At 40.4% G+C, this 25,056-nt stretch overlaps 1 protein-coding gene across 1 annotated transcript in view; it reads left to right on the top strand.

Annotated features, from left to right (window-relative positions):
• The window catches only part of WDR7 (WD repeat domain 7), a 248,113-nt gene that overhangs the window by 28,112 nt on the left and 194,945 nt on the right, over positions 1 to 25,056 (top strand). Inside the window, 15 exon segments of the mRNA XM_032213469.1 lie at positions 617 to 859; positions 4,811 to 4,876; positions 4,879 to 5,030; positions 6,214 to 6,315; positions 6,317 to 6,376; positions 6,378 to 6,411; positions 7,109 to 7,249; positions 7,252 to 7,322; positions 19,101 to 19,373; positions 19,376 to 19,462; positions 19,464 to 19,638; positions 19,641 to 19,742; positions 19,745 to 19,877; positions 22,005 to 22,029; positions 22,031 to 22,094. Coding sequence (XP_032069360.1) covers positions 617 to 859; positions 4,811 to 4,876; positions 4,879 to 5,030; positions 6,214 to 6,315; positions 6,317 to 6,376; positions 6,378 to 6,411; positions 7,109 to 7,249; positions 7,252 to 7,322; positions 19,101 to 19,373; positions 19,376 to 19,462; positions 19,464 to 19,638; positions 19,641 to 19,742; positions 19,745 to 19,877; positions 22,005 to 22,029; positions 22,031 to 22,094 — 1,728 coding nt within the window.

Below are 25,056 nucleotides of genomic sequence, written 5' to 3'. Positions count from 1 at the left end.
GTCCACGAAGCCTGAAAAGTTGGGGAATTCTGAACTAGATAACCCTCACACTGATATTATAACTTAGTTGGATAATGCAAACATCTGCAAACAAACAACCAAGCTCAGAGGGCACTGAGAGCTCCACAATTCAACCTAAAATTACAAATATTCTCTTCTATTAAGATCAGAAAATAACCAAGCTGTAAGCCAAACTGGTAAGATGAAAATATATCCCCAGGGACAAGCCACTTCTCTGTTGCTGCCATCAAGAGTCAGGCTCCACTTGAAGCATTATTTACGTTTTATATTTAATTATAGGAATTAGCAGATATGTTTTATCTTATCCTTCCTAGTCTTCTGCCCAATTCTTCAGAATTCTTCACCATTGTTTACTAACCTACTCCTAGTAACTATAGCCAGTCCCGCCCCCACCAGTAAATTCCCTCCTTACTGCTTCATTTATGATTCACAAAAGCAAATACTGAACTGCAGTGCAAGGCCACGAACAAGCTTATTCTTTTTTTTTTTTAGATTTTGATTTAGTGAACATTATCTCTGGCATTGCTTTTTCTGAGCCTTTCACTTATTTAATGTTTTAAATGTATTTTGTTTTTGTTTTTTAAACAAAAAACAGGATTGCCGGTTACTACTTCTACATCTCTACAAGAAGCGTTTAGCAAACTTCACCCAGCTGGTATTATAGATCAGTTGAGTTTCATCCCAAATAGTGACGATCCTTTGAAGGTGACAGCAAGTGTCTACATCCCAGCACATGGGCGACTGGTTTGTGGACGTGAAGATGGAAGTATTGTGATTGTTCCAGCCACTCAGACTGCCATAGTGCAGCTTTTGCAAGATGAACATATGTGCAGAAGAGGTGTGTGAAATAATAAGGGCTCAGGGGTGTCATATTACATCATGGGCATTAAATTGGTTATCTGTACACGTAGTCCTCGACTTATGACCACAATTGAGCCCCATATTTCTGCTGCTGAGTAGACATTCGTTAAGTGGATTTTGCCCCATTTTATGACCTTTCTTGCCATAATCGTTAAATGAATCATTACAGTTAAGTTGGTGACATAATTGTTAAATGAATCTGGCTTCCCCATTGACTTTGCTTGTTAAAGGTAAAGGTTACCCTTGCACATAGGTGCTAGTCGTTCCCAACTCTAGTGGGCGGTGCTCATCTCCATTTCAAAGCCGAAGAGCCAGTGCTGTCCGAAGACGTTTCCGTGGTCATGTGGCCGTCATGACTAAACGCCTTAGGCGCAGGGAACGCTGTTACCTTCCCACCAAAGGTGGTTCCTATTTTTCTACCTATATTTTTACATGCTTTCAAACTGCTAGGTTGGCAGAAGCTACAATAAGTAATGGGAGCTCATTCCGTTACGCGGCACTAGGAATTTGAACTGCCGAACTGCTGACCTTTCTGATCAACAAGCTCAGCAACTTAGCCACTGAGCCACCCTTTGCTTGTTAGATTGTTGCAAAAGGTGACCACGTGACCCTGAGACACTGCAACCGCCATAAATATGAGTCAGTTGCCAAGCATCTGAATTTTGATCACTGAATTTGGAGATGCTGCAACGTTTGAAAGTGTGAAATAGAGTTATAACTTTTTTTCAGTGCCACTGTAACCTTGAACTGTCACTAAACAAACTGTTTTAAGTCGAGGACTACATGTATTCATATTCAACTGATATAGAAGAGGTTCCATTTACGCATGGAATAATTTTGCTTGCATTGATTATAATTGTTAAATTATTATTATTTTTAATTCAGAAATTATGCCGAAAACACTTTGAGTTTATTTCTGAACGATACGCCAATATTTCAAAGAGTTGAAAGCATGTCATAAAAATAAATTTTAATTGTCATCATTTATTTTGTTCCGGTGCTTTGCATTTGTAACCCGAAGGGGGTAATAGGATCAGAATACCCGTGAATACTCTAGAGCATGGGTGTCAAACTGGCCGCATCATGTTGCTGTCACGTGCATATCGCGGCATTTTTCCCTTTGCAGAATGGGGGTGGGCGTGGCCTGCACATGAAGCATCCAGCCCGCCTGCCGCTAGTTTGACACCCCTGCGGTAGAGTATGTAATAAATCTGTTGTAGGACCAGTCAATGATTATTGTTGCTTTTAAAGTTACTGCAAAGATCAAAGATGGGAATGTATTGATAATATGGTCTTTGTGGCAGCAAAAGGGTACTTGGCCTATCAATGAATTTGGTGATGATGATGATGATGATGATCATCATCATCATCTTCATCATCTTCATCATCCCAGGAATAAATAATAGGACACTTGAATCAGTTCCTTCACATGCATAATGAAGTAAAAATAAACACACAATTGAACGGCTGTCAGATAATGAGTGAATCCCCTTGAATAAATGTATTAGAATGGATCCATATAGCAATAGCAATAGCAGTTAGACTTATATACTGCTTCATAGGGCTTTCAGCCCTCTCTAAGCAGTTTACAGAGTCAGCATATCGCCCCCAACAACAATCCGGGTCCTCATTTTACCCACCTTGGAAGGATGGAAGGCTGAGTCAACCTTGAGCCAGTGAGATTAGAACCGCTGAACTGCAGATAACAGTCAGCTGAAGTGGCCTGCAGTACTGCACCCTAACCACTGTGCCACCTCGGCTCTTATGTCTCGCTTAACAGAAGAATGTTAGGCGACAAGTACCATTCATGAAAAAGTATGATTTGTGCTGAAAACAGGACACAGGTTTTAAAAAATATTTGCGGTGACTACTTCTACTGAATCCCATTTAGAGGAGTAGTGCAACATGCTTCATGGGGGGCTGCCCTTCAAAACTGAAGGTAGTTGTGAATACGGTGATACACTTCAGTACGTTCACATAATACTACTGCTTGGCAAGCTACACTAGCTCCGACTAGTGTTTTTGTCTGCAATTTAAGATGCTGCTTGTCGTGTGCAAAGCCTGTCAGGGCACAAGGCAGACTTATATGTAGACGCCAGTTAGTTTTGCCTCATTGGAGGTATGTGTTCTCTCGTCAGTGTGCCTATCCTGTGGAACAACATACTCCGAAAATTCAAGTGGCTTTAATCCTATCTTCCTTAAGGAAGACAATGGTTTTTCCTATTAGCACAGTGCCACAATATTAGATGACAACTCCCCCTCCCTTTTTTTAGGGTGTGTTACTTGTGCAGATATACCAGGCAAGGTGTCTTTTGTTTGGGTGATTTTGGTTGCTCTTGACTGGATGTAAGCTGTCCAGAGTCACAGGCAAGTTGTTGGCAACATAATTAAACAAACAAATTAAATAAATAGGACCTTTTAAATAGTAGCCATCTTCAATAAGTATGATTTTCAATCTTCCTTGTCCGAGTTTTTCATTCTGTTACAAAGGTTTCTGATTTGGATACAGAGCCGAGGTGGCGCAGTGGTTAAATGCAGCACTGCAGGCTACTTCAGCTGACTGCTGTTCAAATCTCACCGGCTCAGGGTTGACTCAGCCTTCCATCCTTCCGAGGTGGGTAAAATGAGGACCCAGATTGTTGTTGGGGGCAATATGCTGACTCTGTAAACCGCTTAGAGAGGGCTGAAAGCCCTATGAAGCGGCATATAAGTCTAACTGCTATTGCTATACTGCTTACTTTTGCAAAAATATTTTCCTTTTTCCTGAAGGAAGACAGTGTTTCTTTTGTCTATTTGTTTGTTTATCATTGGAAAGCTCAAGATATTAACTTCAAATGGAATTGACTCTGTTTGATAAAGGGAGAGTTAGAAAGAGATGCATCTTTGACCCTAGAAGGTGAAACGTATCTAGCAGCTTTTTTGTACATATTTCAGGCATTGATCATCAAATATGTAGCAGTGAAATGTGGTGCGTGTACCATTTTGTCATAGCTTCTTGTAGCTTCATTGCATGTGAGATTGGGTATGCTGCATGTTAAATGCCAATTTTATTAACAAGTAGCAAATGTCCTAGTAGACAGCCATTTAAATATGAGCCAGCAGTGTGCAGCAGCTGCAAAAAAGCCAATACAGTTCTAGGCTGCATAAACAGATGAATAGAATCAAATCACATGAAGTATTAATACCACTTTATAAGGCCTTGGTAAGGCCACACTTGGAATACTGCATCCAGTTTTGGCCGCCACAATGTAAAAAAGATGTGGAGACTCTAGAAAGAGTGCAGAGAAGAGCAACAAAGATGATTAGGGGACTGGAGGCTAAAACATATGAAGAACGGTTGCAGGAACTGGATATGTCTAGTCTTATGAAAGGAGAGGACTAGAGGTGACATGATAGCAGTGTTCCAATATCTCAGGGGCTGCCACAAAGAAGAGGGAGTCAAGCTATTCTCCAAAGCACTGAGGGCAGGACAAGAAGCAATGGGTGGAAACTAATCAAGGAGAGAAGCAACTTAGAACTAAGGAGAAATTTCCTGACAGAACAATAAACCAGTGGAACAACTTGCCTCCAGAAGTTGTGAATGCGACAACACTGGAAGTTTTTAAGATGTTGGATATCCATTGTCTAAAGTGGTGCAGGGTTTCAGGGGGTTGGACTAGAAGACCTCCAAGGTCCCTTGCAACTCTATTATTTTATTCTATTCTAAATGGGAGTAACCTCATAAAAAATAGATTGAAAATGAACTAAATTAGAAATGGAATACCAAGACTTTATCCACTAACATCTTTTCCTACTGTACAGTGTTATTTGCATATCTTTATTACACATATGCATTCCTACTTTATTTCTTCTTATCTTAAATGAGCAAGAATGCCTGCGGTCCCACAATATGTGGCGTTTTGTGTTTTCTTCTGCTTTAATGTTTTAGGTTGGCCACCTCACAGAACTCTGCGGGGTCATCGAAACAAGTCACCTGTTTTGCTGTATCCTCACCAGTCTCTTCTCGTTATGATCAAAGATACCTGGTCTCTGGTGGTGTAGATTTTTCGGTCATTATATGGGACATCTTTTCCGGAGAAATGAAGCACATCTTCTGTGTGCATGGTGGAGAAATCACTCAGCTTTTGGTTCCTCCAGAAAATTGCAGTGTAAGTTAATGAGCATCACCTTGGCTCGTGCCTCTCTTAAGACTAATATCAAAAATAATATTTCAAGACTTGAAATTGTTTTGATGAAGATCTTTTTATTATGGTCTACCTTGTGCTTACAAACTTTATTATATTTTCAAAAATTGGAATATCATTTTGAAAGGTAGTGTAAGGACAGTATCCAACAGAGTTGGCTGAAAGATGGGTGGCTATATAAATGCTTTAAATAAAATAAATGAAGCGCAAAACAGTCAAGCAGAATATCCAAAGTACAATTTCAATACTAAATAATACTATTTAAAATCATGATACAGTTTAGACCATTTTACACAGAACTGTATGTTTAGGAAATGGTTTATAAAATATATATAGTACCAGTAAAGGAGAATATTTATAGTTCGGGTGAAAATATGGGATCCTTGGTGCTCTCTGAGCTTGCTTGTTTTCTTGCAGATGTTACATTATCCCAACTATGAGACATCATCAGTGCTAGTGAGGAGTGCTGTTCACTGTCACTTTATATTCTGGTGACTTGGCAGTCTTAGGGATTCTTTGGATGGGCTGTTTACTAATAGCTCTTTGGCAATTTTCTTGATTGGAGTATTGCTTACTTGATTGTTGATCTGAAGTTAACCTTGAAGTTAATCTATGCTGATCTGAGTGCTGATTATTAATGAAGAAGTGCTGGAGTCTTTTTCTCTTTTGGGCTAACTAAATGTTCATACTGTGGTAACTTGTGGGGTTTTAAGATTAGAGAGGGTAGTTGATGGAAAGTATGATGTAACGTAGAGAGGGAATACATAAATAAATATGTATCTATGAGTGTTCTCAAGATTACTAGAAGCTTTTTCTTTAAAATTGCCTCTCCCCTCCCTACTGCTCTCCCATCTATTTTCCATTTTCCATATTTTCCTTTTCACTTTATTACTGCTTCTCCTTATTTTTCTTTAATTTGAAGTTATTACTGTTTTTATTTCTGTTGAAAAACTTTTTCAATACAAAATTGTGTTTTAAAAATGTTCACACTGTGGTAGGTAGAATTCAAAGCTGTTTTGTTTTTTTTTGCTCACCACACAATTTGCCCTAATTTACTCCATAGGGGGAAAGAAAATTTATTTCAAGGTTATAAAAGATTTACCACTAAGAAAAAGTTGATCATAGTTACCGATTTCTCATTTTTCAGGCAAGAGTGCAGCACTGTGTGTGTTCTGTTGCCAGTGACCACTCAGTCGGACTTCTAAGTTTACGTGAAAAAAAGTGCATCATGTTAGCCTCCCGGCATCTCTTTCCCTATTCAAAACATAAAGTGGAGACCTTCAGATGACTACCTTGTTGTTGGTTGTACCAGATGGTTCTGTCTATGTATGGCAAATGGATACTGGTAAGTTACGTACGTGCAAAGGGACTTGGCAAAGGACTTTTTTTTTTTAATGATGTAGGACAGTTGTGTCTCCAAGGAGCTAAATTCTAGTCTTCCATCTATTGGAAGACTAAATTCCAGTCTTCCATCTACCGTATTTTTGGGAGTATAAGATGCAATGGAGTATAAGACGCACCAAGGTTTTGAAGAGGCAAAAAAAAAAAAAAAAATGCACACTGCAGACCTCCCAAAAATGGCCCGTTTTTTTGTGAAAATTGGTCCGTTTTTTTTTTAAAGGGCATGAATAGCCTTTAGGAGGCTTGTAGAGTGCTCCTGGGGGTTGGGGGAGGGGGGGCAAAACAAGCAAAGAACAGCCCGTTTTTTGCTCATTTCTGCCCTTCCCAGCCCCCAGGAGCACTCTGCAAGGCTCTTAAAGGCTCTGCACGGCCATTTTGGTGAAGAGGCGGGGTTTCAGGAGGCAAAAAATGCTGTATTCAGTGTATAAGAGGCACCCAGATTTTCTCTTTTGAGGGAAAAAGGTGCGTCTTATACTCTGCAAAATATGGTACTTCCTTTGAATGCTTTTATTGAATAGGAGTTCCGTAAAGCAAATTATTTCTGGACCTAAGAAAGTTGTTTTGCTCGCATTATAAACTTTGCAAGACAGCCTACCTACAGATAAGCTGTTTTTTTGTCCTTTTTCTGTATTTTTCTTCAGGTGCCCTTGACCGATGTGTAATGGGAATTACAGCTGTTGAGATCCTGAATGCTTGTGATGAAGCTGTGCCCGCTGCAGTTGATTCTCTCAGCCATCCAGCTGTCAACTTAAAGCAGGCCATGACCAGACGTAGCCTCGCTGCGCTAAAAACGTGGCTCACCAGAAACTTCAGACACTCGCCACAAATCTGTTGGCATCTGATTCCTCTGATAAAGTAAGGTCTTAAATTGTTTTTTAAGTAATTGCTGGCTGCATCTCAATACAGTGCAGAAATGTCTCTTCTCTGTGCTAGTGAGAGGACAGTCTTGGTGAAGGTTACAAAATGAGGAAATGAAAAATTCATCCTTCTTTTCCCCTTTAGTCCAACACAGGAAATTTTCCATTTCTAGAGTTTTGTCCTTAGATCTAGAATAGAATAGAATTCTTATTGACCAAGTGTGATTGGACACACAAGGAATTTGTCTTTGGTGCATATGCTCTCAGTGTCCATAAGGAGAATAAAATACATTCATCAAGAATCATGAGACACAACACTTAGAGATAATCATAGGTTACCAATAAGCCAGCAAATCATACTAGGAAACAAATAAAACAATATAAATCATAAAGATACAAAGAACAAAGTTATAGTCATAAGTAGAAAGGAAATAGGTAATAGGAAGGATGAGAAGAATAGTAATGCAGTCTAAGTAAATATTTTGACAGTGAGGTAGGAATTAGTTGTTTAGCAGAGGGATGGAATTCCAGAAAAAAACTGTCCTTGTGTCTAGTTGTTCTGGTGTGCTCTATAGCATTGTTTTGAGGGTAGGAGTTGAAACAATTTATGTCCAGGATGTGAGGGGTCCATAGATATTTTCACAGCCCTCTTTTTGACTCGTGCAGTGTACAGGTCCTCGATGGAAGGCAGGTTGGTAGCATTTGCTTTTTCTGCAGTTCTAAATATCAGTTGAAGTCAGTGTCTGTCTTGTTTTGTTTCAGAGCCAAACCAGACAGTTATAGAGGTGCAGATGACAGACTCAATGATTCCGCTGTAGAACTGAACCAGCAGCTCTTGGGCAGTTTGACTTCCTGAGTTGACGCAGAAAGAATATTCTTTGTTGTGCTTTTTTGATGACGTTTTTGATGTTAGGCGTCCATTTTAAGTCTTGAGATATGATAGAACCTAGAAACTTGAAGGTCTCTACTGTTGATACTGTGTGTCGTGTTTGTAAGAGGTGGTAGTATGGGAGGATTTCTCCTAAAATCTACCACCATTTATACGGTTTTTAATGTGTTTAGTTCAAGATTGTTCCGGAGGCACCACAAGGCTAGTTGTTCAACCTCCCGTCTGTGCAGATTTGAATTCGAGGGATTATATTTTACGATAAGGTTCCATTTTCTATAGTCTGAACACTTTTTAAACACCTTTATAGATCATAATTACCAAACACAATCAAGTAGATTTAAGCATGCACTCTGTGAGTTTCCACACTCGTACATTTGTGTATGTGCACACTCTCAAGTCACAAAATCCATGTGGTTTTCTTGGCAACATTTTCTGAAGTAGCTTGTCATTGCTTTCTTCTTAGAGCTAGTGGGACTATCTGGCTGCCTAAGTCAGGATTAGACCTATTTCTGTAGCACTATAACCAAAAACACTTCAAAACATACACTTTAACAGAAATAAACTTTATACCATCCTTAGCTAATTTATTTCTGTTCATCTAGAACAGGCTAGGTTTAGAAGATGCAATCAATATAGCCCTCTGTTTTTCTTGCTCTTTTTCTTTGTTGTTTTATTTCCAGATATTTCAAAGGCAAAACCTTTTCTCATTTCACTAGAGGGCTGATGTCTCGCGGCTTATGGGAGCAAAATCATGTCATACTCAGAAAGGTCTCCTTCTGAAATTAAGAAAGGAATTGACACTCCATAGCTGAGGTCTCCAACCTTGGCAACTTTTAAGACTTGTGGACCTCAACTCCCAGAGTTCTGGGAGTTGAAGTTCACAAGTCTTAAAGTTGCCAAGGTTGGAGACCCCTGATCCATATTGTTATGAAGGCAGGCTGGCTGCACAGTAGTCGCTTTGGGAAGAAATACATCCATTTAACAGTTTAAAATTTTGGCTATAGATTACAGGCTATAGATTGTCCAAAGAAAATGTAACTTTGTTTGTCTTAAACAAATCTGTTTGTAAACATATTTGGGCAAATTTTTAACTTTGCAGAGCTTTATATCTAGCTTTTAACATTTTGCTAAAATCAGAACAATGTGGGAAATGCAGAAATATTGAGGATGAAATTTAAAATTCTGAATAATCTGTTAGATTGTCATAAGAAGTTTGATAAAATCTAAAATAAATCCCATGTCCCTCTTCTTTACTGTCTGCTGTCCCTTCACACCCCATACGTCAGAATATGCCTGCTGTTTATAAACTTACATTAGTAAATTGTGTTTTTTTATGAACTTAATCCTGTCAAGGTTTAAAATTTTAAAAAAAAATAAGTTAACAAGTACAAGAAAATATAAATAGACTTTGAGACATAAATACACTTTTGAGTGTCCATATTTTTAGAGAAAAACACCCCTTATTTATTCTTCTAGTCCAGTGATAGCTAACCTTTTTGTCCTCACGTGCTGAAATTGTGTGTGTGTGTGTAACAGCAGGTGTGTGTCCACACCCATAATACAATGCGTTCCTGCGTATGCGCGCAAACCCCCGTGCCCCATTTGTGCCTAGCGGGCCTCCCTGAAACCTCTTGGGACCAAAAACAGGGCACTGGGGAAGCTCCCCATGCTACCCCCCAACTCTTGTACATGCGCGTGCAACTCCCACATGCATGGCAGAGACACGAAAATCAGCTGGCTGGTGGGAGGCATGTATGCATGTGCAGTGGAGCTGAGCTGGGCAAGAGAGGGACCACGTACCACCTGTGGCATGCGTGCCATAGGTTTGCCATCAAGAGCCGAGGTGGCGCAGTGGTTAAATGCAGCACTGCAGGCTACTGCTAGATCAGCAGTTCAGCAGTTCAAATCTCACCGGCTCAGGGTTGACTCAGCCTTCCATCCTTCCGAGGTGGGTAAAATGAGGACCCGGATTGTTGGGGGCAATATGCTGACTCTCTGTAAACCGCTTAGAGAGGGCTGAAAGCCCTATGAAGCGGTATATAAGTCTACTGCTATTGCTATTGCTATCAAGGTTCTAGTCTTTCAGTTGTCCAGATAATAGAACTACAAAGCAGTAGGCATTTCTTTGGTATTTCACATGCTTCAAACCTCTGGCTTTCTAGAGTTCCAGCTTCTAGTTGTCCCGGCCTGCCTAAGGAACCTGAAGAAGCTAGCTATAAATCAGATGGTTATAAGGGAATGGAAAGAATCATAAATAAGGCTTGGCCTCTGGCAGAACAAGGCACTGTCAGTACCATGGAGAGCTCACTGTGAAAGATGACAGGTTGGATTCATTCTTAGGAGAATAGCTGCCATCTGAGGCTTTAAGAAGCCCCAGTAATAAAAACATAAGCATAAGCAGTTCCCTGCTGGATTGGACCATCTACTAGCCATCTACCATGTTTTCCCGAAAATAACACAGGATCTTATTTTCTTTTCACCCCAGGAATAAGCGCTTGGCCTTATTTCTAGGGCGGTCTTACTTTTTTGAGGTGCAGAAGGTGCGAGCGTGGTCACCTCGTGGCTGCTGCTGTATTGCAATATTTTTGGGGAGGGCTTATTTTAATGCATACACTCAAAAGCCTGGTTTGGCTTATTTTCCAGGGAGGTCTTATTTTCAGGGAACAAGGTAGCCCAACACTCTGTTTTACAGTGGCCAATTAAATGCATCAGGAAGCCAAGTAGAAGATGGCTTTCCAAGACAGTCACACTACCATGAAGACTAAGAGCCATTGATCCCCATGACTTCCATCAATTGATCCAGTCCCCCTTTTTTTTTTGACGCCAGCCAAGTTACTATCCCTCACTACATGTCATGATGGCAGATTCCAAAGTTTAATGACACATTGAGTAAAAAAAATCCCTCTTATATAATCCCCTAGTTTTGTCTTTTCTTAGGCTTAAAGAGACTGGCCTTTTCTGAAGTTTCAGCCCGCTTGTCATTGAGGGTCTCCCAAGTCTATGGTGGCTTATCCTCAGAATTGGGGCTATTGGATAATGAGGAATGCAACATCCTCAGGTTGCATAACAGAAGAGAGAGCACCGAGGACAATTGTTGACTGATCTTTTGAACTTCAAAGTCTTCCTAGAAATTGCCATCATGGTCAGCCCTTCAACCCTGCTGAGCTGATAGCACTTCTGCATTCAGCCTGTGCTTGCAGGTGTATGTTGTAACTCTGCTCTAGACAGATGTAATTTTAAGAAAGGATGTGGGGAGTATCTGAAACATAAGCAAATGCATCTGGCCCGGTAGGTGCTTAGGTCTGGCCTGTGGGACTGCCCTGGAAACCGCAAAGAACCTCTGCCAATGAAAATGGAGCTCAGGAGGGCCGTACATGCCCTCCTGAGCTCCGTTTTCGCTGGCAGAGGGTTGCAGGAGGCAGTCGCAGCTGAAAACGGAGCTCGGGAGCCCGTTTTTACTGGCAGAGTGCTTGGGCCACCACAGCCCTCCCCCAAAAAATTGACGTTGAGCTGGCCATGCCCTCCCTGGCCACACCCACCCTGGCCTCTCAAGGTCAAACACAACCCTGATGGGGCCCTCAATGAAATCGAGTTTGACACCCCTGAGCTATAGCTTTGAATAAAGAAGGTTGCAAGTGATGTCCACAGCATTTTAACATAGGCTTGGATAAATTCTATCTGAAATCATCGAAATAGACTGTCTTGGAGCTTGACAGATCAAAGATCTAACTCCCGATTTGTTGAAATGTAGTCTGGAGTTCATCATATTCAGAGTTTTTTCCAGGAACTTTATAAGCAGCTGCTTCTGAAGACATAACACGATTCTGATTCTTTTCAAATATTTAATTGCTTTGCCTGCAGGGGCTGAGACTGTGTTGAAGCAGTAGGTGTTAAGCATTACTCAAACCTAAGAGCATCATTAAATTACTAGCATCTTAAATAATTGACTCGGTTCAGCAGTTGGTTTGACCTAAGCTGCTTATCACAATATTGAATTAAAATGCATTATTCCATTGCAGCTGATTCTTCCTTTCTTTGGATGCCGTAAAGGGAATCTTTTGTGTTCCAGTAGAAATCTTTTAAGCAGTCTCAATCTCGCCGAGAATACCTTTTCCTTTCAGGTTTTCCATTTTGGTACTGTTAGACTTCTGAATAAGCAGTAGGTAACTCTCAGCAGATTTTTTTTTTCACGTTACGTTAATTCAATTAATTTATTCACTTTGATTCCAAATTGCACTGAGTGGCCCCTCAGTGTAACAAAGATTAAAAAAGCCAATTTTAAAAATCAACAAAACAAATAAGCAGATAACAAATAAGATGGTGATTCCAACCAACATCAAAACTCAGGAAAGTTTTTTTTTTTCCAGCCACCTTAATCCAGGGCTTGTAAGAACAGCCGGGTTTTCAATGCCCTGTCAAGGTTCCAAATAATACATCCCCTTCAATGAGAACTCCGAGGCAGGTATATTCCTCAAAGTATGTTTTATTGGGACATATCAAATTGGCACAGACTTGGTGGGAAACCAGCTCTAAGTTCCCGCCGGTTTTACACCCAATTAAAAGTAAAACTTTGTCACTTCCCCCCCAGAGCCACATGGTCCAATCAACATGTAGTAGTCTAGTTGCCAGGTGACCTCTATCTCCACCTTTCGAACACCTGCACGAATGTCCTTGATTCCCAGGGGAAAGAATTTTATTTAGGCTACACAACACCCCAGCTATCTCTACACCACCACCACCCGGCCCCTTAGCTCCAGGCTGTGTCAGCCCTGAAGCAATGCGAAGAGAAACCTCCTTAGAGGAAAGCTACAAAAAGAAAATGGCCACGGTTAGGCCAGCTTCAGGGTTGACAAGTCTTCCAGAGCATTACCAGGGTGAAAATCACCCAGATTGCAGTGGTGAATCTTCATTTCAGAAGATGGGCACTAAAACAGAAGCTGCCTCTCCTGAATCTCCAAATATGACTCTGTTTAATTAAAGGGGCCTCAAGCATACCAACCCTGTCAGTTCATATTAGCCTTGAATCACATCTGGAAGCATACACCTTGTGGAACAGAGATGTCGCATGGATTAAGAAAAACACCCCCATCATTGCCCACACTGTTGCATTCGGGACCAGTTGAAACTTCTGAGAGGTGTTGAAGGTCAGCTCTACATGGACCACATGGCAATAGTTGAGCTATGACATACCGTATTTTTCGGAGTGTAAGCAATAGCAATAGCAATAGTAGTTAGACTTATATACCGCTGCATAGGGCTTTCAGCCCTCTCTAAGCGGTTTACAGAGTCAGCATATCGCCCCCACAGTCTGGGTCCTCATTTCACCCACCTCGGAAGGATGGAAGGCTGAATCAACCTTGAGCTGGTGAGATTAGAACCGCTGAACTGCAGATAACAGTCAGCTGAAGTGGCCTGCAGTACTGCACTCTAACCACTGCGCCACCTCGGCTCAGTAAGACGCATCTCCCCCCACCAAAAGAGGGTGAAAATCTGGGTGTGTCTTATACACTGAATACAGCATTTTTGGCCTCCTGAAGCCCCACTCCCTTCATAAAAATGGACGTGCAGAGGGTTTGGGAGGCCTGCAAAGTGCTCTTGGGAGCTGGGAAGAGCAAAAACGAGTGAAAAAAGGCCCTTTTCTTTTGTTCAATTTTGCCACCCCTCCCAGCCCCTAGGAGCATTTGCAGGCCTCTCAAACTCTGCATGCCCTGTTTTTCACAAAAAACAAGGCATGCAGGGGGTTTGGGAGGCCTGCAGAGTGCAAACACTTTTTTTTTTTTAATGTACCTCTTCAAAATCTTGGTGCATCTTATACTCTGGTGTGTCTCATACTCTGAAAAATATGGTAATTATCAAGGAATCCACAGTTCCCCATTATATAAATTTCAATGAACAAGTTTTTCAGATTTACATAGCATAATATGATGATGTTTTGATTATTACTTTGACAGAAGGCTTTAGGAACCGAGATGATCAGATATCAAACCATAATTACGATAGGAGTTGGTGTTCTTCAGAACAAAGTTCCTTTGCTTTTTAACAGCAGGACAGTAGAGGGCATTAGAGATCTACTTTTTGTTAGATTCATAGTTCTAGAGATTTTAGACATTTTTATATAGATTTTTTTTTTATTTGCAACCCCTCCACACACCTGGCTATATAGATTTTAGCCAGGTTTAAAATCGATGAAGCCCACATGTGTAAACCTGGGAAACAGGATTGCTAGTAAGCTCTAACATTACTATTTTTCTATTATACATCTTCGGATCATTTCCCCCATAAGCTTAAAACTAAAAAAAACAAACCCTGAAATGTCAGACTAAAGCCAAAAAAATCAACTTCTTATACCTTTCTACCTTTTAGTAAAAATACTAAAAGGAAGCGTATTCACCAGGATTGCAATATTTAATATTATATAGATGCTTAAGAAATTACTTGTGTAAATCACCATTAAGGAAGTAAAATCCTATGTACGATTCATGGCTTTCATTTTTAATTTTCTTTCTTTCTTTGTGGTAAGCTGGATAGGAATGAACAGGCTTCTACTCAACCCCAGCCAGATGGACTAGCTTTGAGTATTAGGTCATCCTGGATCTGATAATTTTTTCCCCCCATCCTTAACGCTGGATGGGGTTGTAGTATTCCAGACAGAATGGGGGCACGGCTCCTGAGAGAAGAATATTCGGGGGGGGGGGGACACACACTGTGATTGGAGGTTGTTGTACCAATTGTGTCACTTCTTGCATCAGAAATTACACAGAGCTGTTCATGGTTCAATCCCATCCCCAGTGGATTACTGCAGTGCTCTTTGCGTGATACTTGCCTCTGAAGAACATCTGGAATTTCAGTACTCCAAAATGCAGTGATATGGACCAGTATGGATGCGTAGCATTGTCTATGGAGATTCTCAGGCATCCAGGCCATGGTTGCCCGAAAGGTGCTTTTTCAAGAGACAACTGGACTTCCTTGTTTTTTCTTTGAAGACATTTCGCTTCTCATCCAAGAAGTTTTTTCAGCTCTGACTGGATGTGGGGACTGGAAGGATTTCTATTCCTTGCAGACAGATTTACATCTGAAGACACAGATAAACCTCCAGGTGGCCTCAATGACTCTCAAAGAATGCAAATAAGCAGCTGTCTGCAAGGAGTATAAATCCTTCCATTCCCCCCACCAACCATGCAGTGAGAGCTGAAGAAGCTTCTTGGATGAGAAGTGAAACGTCTTCAAAGAAAAACCAGAAAGCCCAGTTGCCTCTTGAGGAAAGAAAAAGCACCCTTAGGATGTGTGTATTATGCCCATGTTACTTGCTCTCAGTGCAATTCAAAATTCCGGTTAAAATTTTAAAAGTTCTAGATAGCACGGGGTCCAAATTTTCAAGGAACAGCCTTATTTCTATTGTTTTCACGCTTCTGATTAATTTGGTTATGAAGGGCATCTTCTAAGTCCTTTCAATCAGAATTGTTATCTGGCAGGATCCAAGAAGACTCCCTTTCCTGTGAATTGTTGTGGCCCACCAGCGGCCAGCAGAGCTGGCAGCAGATTCAGACAGTGAGGAGGTTGGGGAGGAACATGGGCCAGTCCTGGAATCTGGGGAGTGCTTGGATGAGGGCTCTGCATTGGAGGCAGAGAGGGGACCAAGGCCATCTGGTAGTTATTTGCTGCCTCCGGAGCAGTGGTGAAATTCAATTTCTTTTTACTACCGGTTCTGTGGACATGGATTGGTGGCCATGGTAGGGAAAGGATACTGCAAAATCTCCACTCCCACCCCACTCTGGGGCCAGCCAGAGGTATTTTCCGGTTCTCCGAACTACTCAACATTTCTGCTACCAGAACCTGCTGAATTTCACCCCTGCTTTGGAGACTCCAGAGTCTTACATCAGGCAGAAGAACAACAGGAGCCTGTTTCCAGTGTGCGCGTGCACAGAGCTGCCAGAAGGCAAGAGCAATTAAGAAAACAGGGTCGACTTGGGAGTAAGGCTTGGAGATGATTGGCCCCTCCCATAAAAGAGGAGCGAATGGGATGTGAGCTTTTGCAGGAAGCAATTAGTTCATCTTGCGGGTTCAAGCTTTGAAAAGTTTTGTTTGACTCTGTGCTAAGTTTGGCCTTGCTCTGCATTTGGCAATTAGGTCTCTGGCAGCATTCCCGGGGAGATAAGGTGGGTGTTTATCAACATTCCCCTGAAAGACTGTGACAACTCGAGCAGACATCTGTCGGAACCTTCACAGACTGTTTGTAAAGCCTTGCAGACTGTGAATGACCTTAATTTACAGCCGTAGAAGTAAAAGAGGGTTTGAGGGACTAAGATGGTGATTTATGCTTTCTCGGGAAGCCTAGGTCAGAACATGAGCACCTTACCGCCTAGCTTTGGCTGGCTGTTACTCTCAACATTTTATCTTTTGGAAAGCCTTGAAGACTTTATTTCCCCAGACATTGGAGCCAGGAGAATAATTGAGCTGGTTAAAAGGTGTTTTCAAGAGCCACTTTGTGTAAGTTGGCTAGAAATGAGTGATATAAAAATGAGTAGGGAGTTACACGGATGAGCCTACTTGTCCTGACCGTTGGTGCTAATTTTTAAAGGATGCCTAGGAAGTACTAAGTTATTATACGTTCTAGCTTTCAGCAGTGTTTTATTCTCACAGAATGTAAGAAACCCAACCCCGGCCCAATTCTTAGGTGGTTATTTGGGGAAAAGAAATCTGATCTTTCGACAGAAATTGTCAGTCATCCAAGTCACGGTTGTCTGAAAATGCTTTTTCAAAATGCAGCTGGACTTTCTTGGATTTTTTTTTTTTTTTTTGGCTTGAAGACATTTTGCTTTTCATCCAAGAAACTCCTTCAGTTCTGCCTGAATAGCAGAGAATGGAAGGATTTATATTTATATTCCAATGTAAATCCTTCTGTTGTCCATCATTCAGCCAGAACCGAAGAACTTCTTGGATGAGAAGTGAAAGGTCTTTAAGAAAAAAAACCAAAACAAAGAAAGTCCAGCTGACTTTTGAAAAAGCACCTTTGGGACACCTGATCTTTCAGTTATATGATTCTGCCCCCCCCCCTTTTTTTTTCCTAACTCCTGATAATTCCCTGCTCTTTTCGTTGCAAGAGTTTAGAAATGGTTTGTCCTCGCTTCTTTTTTAGGGCTGAGAAAGAGTGAGTAGTCCAAAGTCACCCAACTAGCTTTGCACTTAAGGCAGGAGTAGAACACACACACCTAATAACATTGGTAGGGCAAAATACCGTATGCACTTAAGGCAGCAAACCCCACACTCACCAGCACTGATGATGTTATCTAGCCTTAATGAGACATCTGCAAGCAAACAAACAAACTTAGAGAGCTCAAAAAAATAAATAAAGATCTGCAGGACATTTATTTTCAGTATAATATTTATTGTTACTTTAAAAGCTAACAACTGTATAGTGTACACACACACACACATATACACACACTCATATATCACTCGCCATCCTCAGGCTGGGTTTTGGGCTTAAACCGTGGTCGGAGCTGCCGTCTTTCTATAAATCTTCGGGGGTGTGTGAGGAGTGCTTGCTTTGTTTCAGTAAGTGGAATGATTGGTTGTGTAGTTGTGTCATGATTGGTAGATTGGTGCTGATTGGTGCTGGCTGTGTGTCCATTGTTGTTTCGTGTTGTAATGGCCTGGGTGGTGGGTGGGGCTCATTTGTTGACTAGAGCTGGTTTCCAGATATCTGGTAGGTGGGACGTGTCGTCATGTTTATTCATGTTGTGGGGGTGTTTCTCTATTTTGATAGCTTCCATAATTATTCTCTTGTTGAAGTGTTCTGTTTTGGAGAAACAGAAGATTAACCTGGTTCCTTCAAAATTAATTTCATGTCCTGTAGCTTTAAGGTGCTGGAAAAGGGAGGAGTTTTTTTCTTTTTTTCTTACTGCATTCTTGTGTTCTGCGATGTGTGCATTTATTCTCCTATTGTTTGTCCTATGTATGTTGCAGGGCAGATTTTGCATGGTATTTCGTAGACTCCTTGGTTTTCTAGCTGGATTTTTCTTGGGGGGTTTCTTAAGATGTTGGCTATTTTTTGGTCAGTGTTGAATTCTGTCTTGATATTGTGTTTGTGGAGAATTTTGCTGATTTATTCTGTGGTACCTTTGATGTAAGGGAGAGGGCGATGCCATTGCCCTGTTCTGTGTCTCGGTTTTTGGGAGGTGTCTTCCTTTGGATTAGGTTGGTTATTGTTTTTCTTTGGAGTCCGTTGGAGATTAATACATTTGTGAGAGTGTGTAATTCAGTTTTCAGTGGCTCTTTGTTGACTAGGCGTTTGGTTCTGGAGATGAGGGTCTTGGCTACAGAATCAATCTGTGCAGGGTGGTGATGGGGTTGTTCATTTAAGTAGCAGTTGTGTGGTTTTTTTACGGTAGATGGTGTGTCCTAGAGAGCCATTGGGTTTTGTGTAGATTTCCCTTTCTGGACATCCTAATCTACAAAAAAACCAATGGCTCCCTAGGACACACCATGGGAAAAGACCCCAATACAACAAGACCATGTATTTTTATTATATATATATAATATATATATATATATATATATATATATATATATATATATATATATATATTCACATACATACATACATACACATAAAGAAGTAATATTCAAGATTCATTTTAAAAAGTTCATATATACTGTTTCTAAATATTCTCAGTATCGAGCACTTAGTGTTTCCTATGTTTAAAATAGACTCATACTATTAATTTCGTGGTTTTCAAACATTACAACCTGTATTGGGTTATGTATTTATTTAGCGGATGGCAATTGTATTGGGTGTTACTGTCCAAGATATTTACACTGTACAATGTGCAAACCCATAAACAGAAAAACATTCCAGAGATAATTGTATTCTGTGTTTTGTTAAAGGGAAACTTGCCAAAATATTCACACAACTCTCTGATGGTTCAAGCCCTGAAGACTAACTTAACAGACCCAGATGTCCATATTCTCTTCTTTGATGTGGAAGCGCTGATTATTCAGTTACTAACTGAGGAAGCCTCCAGGCCAACACAAGCCCTTATTTCCCCTGAGAATTTACAAAAAGCATCTGGCGCTCTGACAAAGGGAGTCCCTTCCTTGCTGGCAAACGAGGCCGCAGTCCTGCTTCAGCAGGTCAAAGAAACAGTCAAAGAAACAATCAAGAAAACATAAAAGAACGTCTTTTCGACGAAGACGATGAGGACGAGGAAGCCAGACGAAGAGAGGACGGGGATCCCGAATACCGGTCTAAGCAAATCAAAGCCGTTAACTCTCCTAGAATATAACCTAACCATGGACACAGCCAAGCTGTTATGTTCGTGTCTTCACGCTTGGGGCTTGAACACTGTTCTAGATGAACTTTGCAGTGAGCGCCTAGGGATGTTGCGGCCTCACCGTTCTGTCTCTTTTGGCTTGCTTTCAAGAGGCGCCACATGTCTTTGATGCTCCCAGGGTATCATAAGCCTGTAGACCAGGGTCTCTCTAGTGTTAGCAAAGACATAGTAAAGCCTGACCCTCTGACAGAGCGCACATCAGGGGGACGTATGGCATTTCACGTGCAGTAACAACCCAGCACCTCCTTTCCATCATCTCCCTGGCAAACACCTTGATGAGCATGACCAATGCAACTTTTATTGGAGAGCATATGAAAAAGGGTCCAGCCAGGTACCTTATCAACTTCCTTTACTAGTTGTTCATCTCTTGGTTTTCTCTCTCCCTTCCAGAATTCCATACTACACTGCAAACTTGATTTAGCAGTCCGTGACGCAACGGTCCAAATCCCCATCCTCTGTGTGAATGGGTGTATAAATATGCCAGTATTGTCATGCCCTTTGTTTGTATAGCAATGTAATGGTGGCATCATTTGTGTAATGGTATTGCTGTGGGTGTCGAGGTGTCTGATGGAACAACCAGAAGTAATGGACGCCTCCCTCTCTTCGGTCTGTCCATTAAATAGAGGTTACATTGTGTGTGTGTGTGTGTGTGTGTGTGTGTGTGTGTGGTATGAGCTGTGGTGACGCAGTGGTTAGAATGCAGTACTGCAGGCTACTTCTGCTGACTGCCGACTGCCTCAGTTAGAGTCCTCACCACCTCACGATTGACTTAGACTTCCATCCTTCTGAGGTCAGTAAAACGAGGACCCAGATTGTTGGGGACAACTTACTAACTCTGTAAAACTACTTCGAGAGGGCTGTAAAGCACTGTAAAGCGTATATAAGTCTAAGTCCTATTGCTGTTTGTATTTGCCGGACATTTAATCCGGCAAATACAAATATATACAATAAGTTGCATTTAATTTGTTAAATTATTTGTTGAATCGAAACTAAATTATGAATGCAGAACTAGCAATTAAGGTTTGGATTTAAGTGATAACCAGACTTGGGCGGGGGGGGGGAGGGGCGTTCATTACAAATGCTTTAACCCAAATATGGTAAATTCAAAAGTCCATGCTCTCTTGTTCAGGTAAATCTTATTTATTTTGTGTCATATTTGTTAACTCTTTCTTATCTTACCCTATATATGTTTTATATTATGCTGTTTGTCTTACTCGTATGCCCTATCTTGCACTATATCTATCTTTGGACCTTATTCACACAATTTCATTCCTGCCTTCCCAGCCAATCCTGTTCAAAGTCAATTGCTTGCTCCTCTCAGGTGTCCTTTGAGTACTTTTGTCCTGCTCTCAGAGGCTGCTGCTTTTCGGTACTTGTTCTGCTTCCACCAGCTCTTCTTGGCCCTGCCTAACAGGCAGGGCCAAATCCCTGACCAACAAGTCCGGAGTATGTCCCCTTCTGCCATTGAGGGTGGGGTGGGCTAGTCCCATCAGGACGAGCTGGTTCAGTTATAACACCCTTGAAAACACCTTGAATTGAAATCCAGGAGCAAAGTCAGTGCAGCAGGCAGGAACAGTGGTGTAAAGCGGCCACCAAGAACTGCCCATGCTGCTGCATTTTGGCTGTGCCAAAGAGCCGTGGTGGTGCGGTGGTTAGAATGCAGTACTGCAGGCTGAAATTTGAATCTCACCTGGCTGAAAGGTTGACTCAGCCTTCCATCCCTTCCGAGGTTGGTAAAAGGAGATGGGGTGCAATAACAACTCAGGCTGACTCTGTAAACCACTTAGAGAGGGCTGTAAAAGCACTGTAAAGTGGTATATAAGTCTTAAGTGCTATTGCTATTTGCACCAGCTGAAGCTTCTGGATATTCTTCAAGGTAGCCAGATGTAGAGCACATTGCAATAGTCCATGTGTGAGATGACCAAGCTCTTGAGTGACAGGAACTCCCAATCTAGGAAGGGTTGCAATTGGCCAACAGCACGTAGTTATACAAAGGCTTTCCTAGCCACAATTGCCACCTGCTCATTGAGCAGGAATCATGAATCTAGGAGAACTCACAGATTGTGCACTGGTTCTGTCTGGGGTAGTGCAACCCCACTGAGAACTAAAGATGTTAAAAGTCCCACAGCCGGAAATCCCATGCACCACAAGCCACTGCAATGTTAACAAGTCATTAAAGAGAGACTTCATAAGAACCATGGCAAAAGTCTTTATCTGCCTGTCCCACAAAGAAAAGCAAAAGAAATCTGGAAGAGGATAAATATTTTCTAGAAATGATGAAGATTTTGAGAAAACAAATGGGCTAGAAAGAAGATAGGGGGGAAAACAGTACTGCAGATCGGTATAGATAAGGTGGGACTTTCTAATATGTTTTCTTAAGACACCAGGCTCAAATATGAAAGTATAAACAATCTCCTTTATGGCTTAGTTATAAATTCACAAGTGTTTTTATTTGTAGGCCACCTAGACCAGGGACTCCTGAACCTTGGAAGAGTGAAGACTTCTACTCCACTTGCTAGCCCAACAGCCCAAGGACTGATTAAACAAGGTAATGAATATCAGGCTTTTGAGAATTTGTGAACAACTACATTGTAGTCAAAACTTGTTTGCATCATTTTTTTAGCTATAAATATAAGCAATTTATTGAATGGAGTTGGAGTTTAGATCGCTTTTACAAAACCTGAAATGGAAAACACATTGTTTTTGGTAATGAGACTTGAGTCAAAATCTTTGATAATGGTAAGAAATTACTAATATCTATGAAAGTGAAGTCTTATTTGTATGTGCAATATCAATAGACTTTGTATGTGCAATATACAAATACAAAATGCATATATTGCAATATGCCAAAATAGCAATATATATACAATTAAAGCTACCACTCTTAGGAATTTTACTTCCTAATCCAACTTTATGTTGCATTTACCCATCATTCTCTTTCAATGCTTAATAGGAACTATGAATTTGGAAATATTTTCTGTTTGCATTTTACAAGTGGATTCAGGATCGGCTTGTTTTGGGGTGAAACTGGCAGGTGACGTTTAATTTCTTATAGATTGCAATTCAATTGACATTTGACCCATCTTGGAAAATAGCAACTGCCTTGGTCAGATTTTTATTCCATTTTTTATGTTATTGAAGTACTTACAGCTCCTTGTAATCCAGTAGTAACCTTATGCGGGGGTGGGTGGGTGGGTGGTATTCGTTAAAAATGTTCTCTTCCCTTTCACCTTTTCTATTATTGATTATGTATATGACTAGTGTTCATAGTGTTTTAGCACCTGTAAGCTGTAAGTTGTCCTGCCCTCATTTTTTAAAGTAGTTAAAAAGTGAAGGATTTTACAGCGTTTGCAGAAAATAAAGCTTAAATATTTATTTGCCTGCATGCAAATGATTTATAATTTATAGTAAATGTTGCAAATGCAGTCCTCAGCAAAATTAAATCCATTTTTAAAAAATCCAAAAAAAAAGCAATGCTAAACAATACATAAACCTAACCAGTAAGGACATAATAATACAATATCCTTAATTACAGAAAGTTTAAACCAGTTAAAGACCAAGGTAATAATAAAGAAAACCTTTAGGACAGTTTGATGTTTCACCGACTCAAATTTCTACAAACAGAAACATCGGCTAAAAGGTTTTGTTGATCTGTGGTCACCTACTCAACTGCTCCTCTAGATGGACAGAAAAGTAGCTGTTTTCTGATATGTATGCACTTCTCCAAAAATGAAATGAAAGTTGATTAATTTATTGAGCAAAAAAAGTTAGCTCGCTATTTTTTATAAAACCTCTCTCATTGATGTTTTTAAAAAAAATATGCCATACCACTACTTGTTATATTATACATTATATATGACAGTTAGAACAATTAATCAGTGAAACAGCTTCCCTCCAGAAGTGTGAAGTGCCCCACCCCGGAAGTCTTTAAGAAGATGTTGATAGCCATTTGTCTGAAATGGTATAGGTTTCCTGCCTAGGCAGGGGGTTGGACTAGAAGACCTCCAAGGTCCCTTCCAACTCTGCTATTGTATTATAATAGTATGTGTTATAATAATGCCAGTTAAATGTCAGGAATTGTTAAGAGTTTAGTCTATAGCACCATCATGTCAGCAGCTGCAATGGGCCAAGTACATCCCCATCTACAGTTTTTTATAATTTCTCCATCACTACCATCCCAAAATATCATGGAATCATCACATGATTTTAGCAGTCTCATGCCTTTGATATTATGTTAAGTGTTTTGCAGTTTTGACTTTCTTGGCAGATCGTGCATGATAAACATCTTGCAAGATTTATTCTTGTGCTCTATGGTTGTTGTTTATTATTTGGGGGATCCATGAGTAGTGGCATGGCCTATCATAGATTCTTCATAACCATTGCTGCTGTGTTTCTAGCTCCCGTTCAGCCTTCACTAAGCAATCTACAGCTAGAGGGTTGGTTGTTTTTTTTGGTCTCATGACTTTCAGTTTATTTCTCTTGTTTTCCCCAACAAACTACAAAGAATAGAGTAGAGTAGAGTAAAATAAAATGAATAGACTAGACTATACTAGGAATAGACTAGACTAGACCAGACCAGACCAGACCAAACTAGAATGAATAGAATAGAATAGAATAGAGCAGAACAGAACAGAAATATGGGAATGGAATGGATGGAATGGAATAGAATAGAATAATTCCTTTTTTGGCCAAGTGTGATTGGACACACAAATAATTTGTTTATGGAAGTTCTGGTACAGGTGCAAGTAAAGTAAGTAAAGTCAAGTGATTGTGTTTGTTCATCATTCGTATACAAGGAATGATGATCAGTTTCACAACTGAGCCATTATAAAAGGTTATATCCTGTGCCATGGAAGAAAAAAATATATGTGTGCAACTAATTTTGCTTCCCCCCCCCCCAATAGAATCTATATCCCCATTACCAGGACTTTTTTTTCTGACCAAGGTTAATCCCTTCAGTTAGCAGGTGTCTTATTTCTCCAAATGAGAAATTGGTTATTTAATGATTTTGCAAGTGATGTTAGTACTAATCCCAATGCAGAGAATATAGAAAAATCAGTTACTTAAAAAATCAGTTACAATTACTTTGGCTACGTTTACATGTCTTTTCATTTCTTCATTTTTATTGTTGTAAGTTGCCTATAGTATCCTCATGGTGAGACAGGTGGCAAATACATTTAACAAACAAATTAATAAATAGAAAATCAGCAACTTTACCTGTATTTGTTAAAATTTGGGCTCCAACTGCCTTTATTCATAGGCAATTGTGTTGCGTGCCAGGGAAGTGGATAAATTACACATGCAACTATTTAATAAAAAGTTTAGTCATTCTATCTGTATAATAGCATGTGTTCTAGACAGAGGGACTTCCTGCTGGCACTTTTTTTACCTTTTTTCATTAAGCTTCCTCAATTTGAAATGCTGAACAGTTCAAGAGAAGCAAACTAGGGATCTGTGATTTTCTATTTACTTTTTTCCCAACTTCCTGAGATATATTAAAGCCTTCTGAA

Source organism: Thamnophis elegans, chromosome 3, assembly GCF_009769535.1.
Source record: "Thamnophis elegans isolate rThaEle1 chromosome 3, rThaEle1.pri, whole genome shotgun sequence".
Taxonomy (NCBI): domain Eukaryota; kingdom Metazoa; phylum Chordata; class Lepidosauria; order Squamata; family Colubridae; genus Thamnophis; species Thamnophis elegans.
Note: the sequence above shows the minus strand (reverse complement) of the source record. Positions and strands in the feature narration are given on the sequence as shown.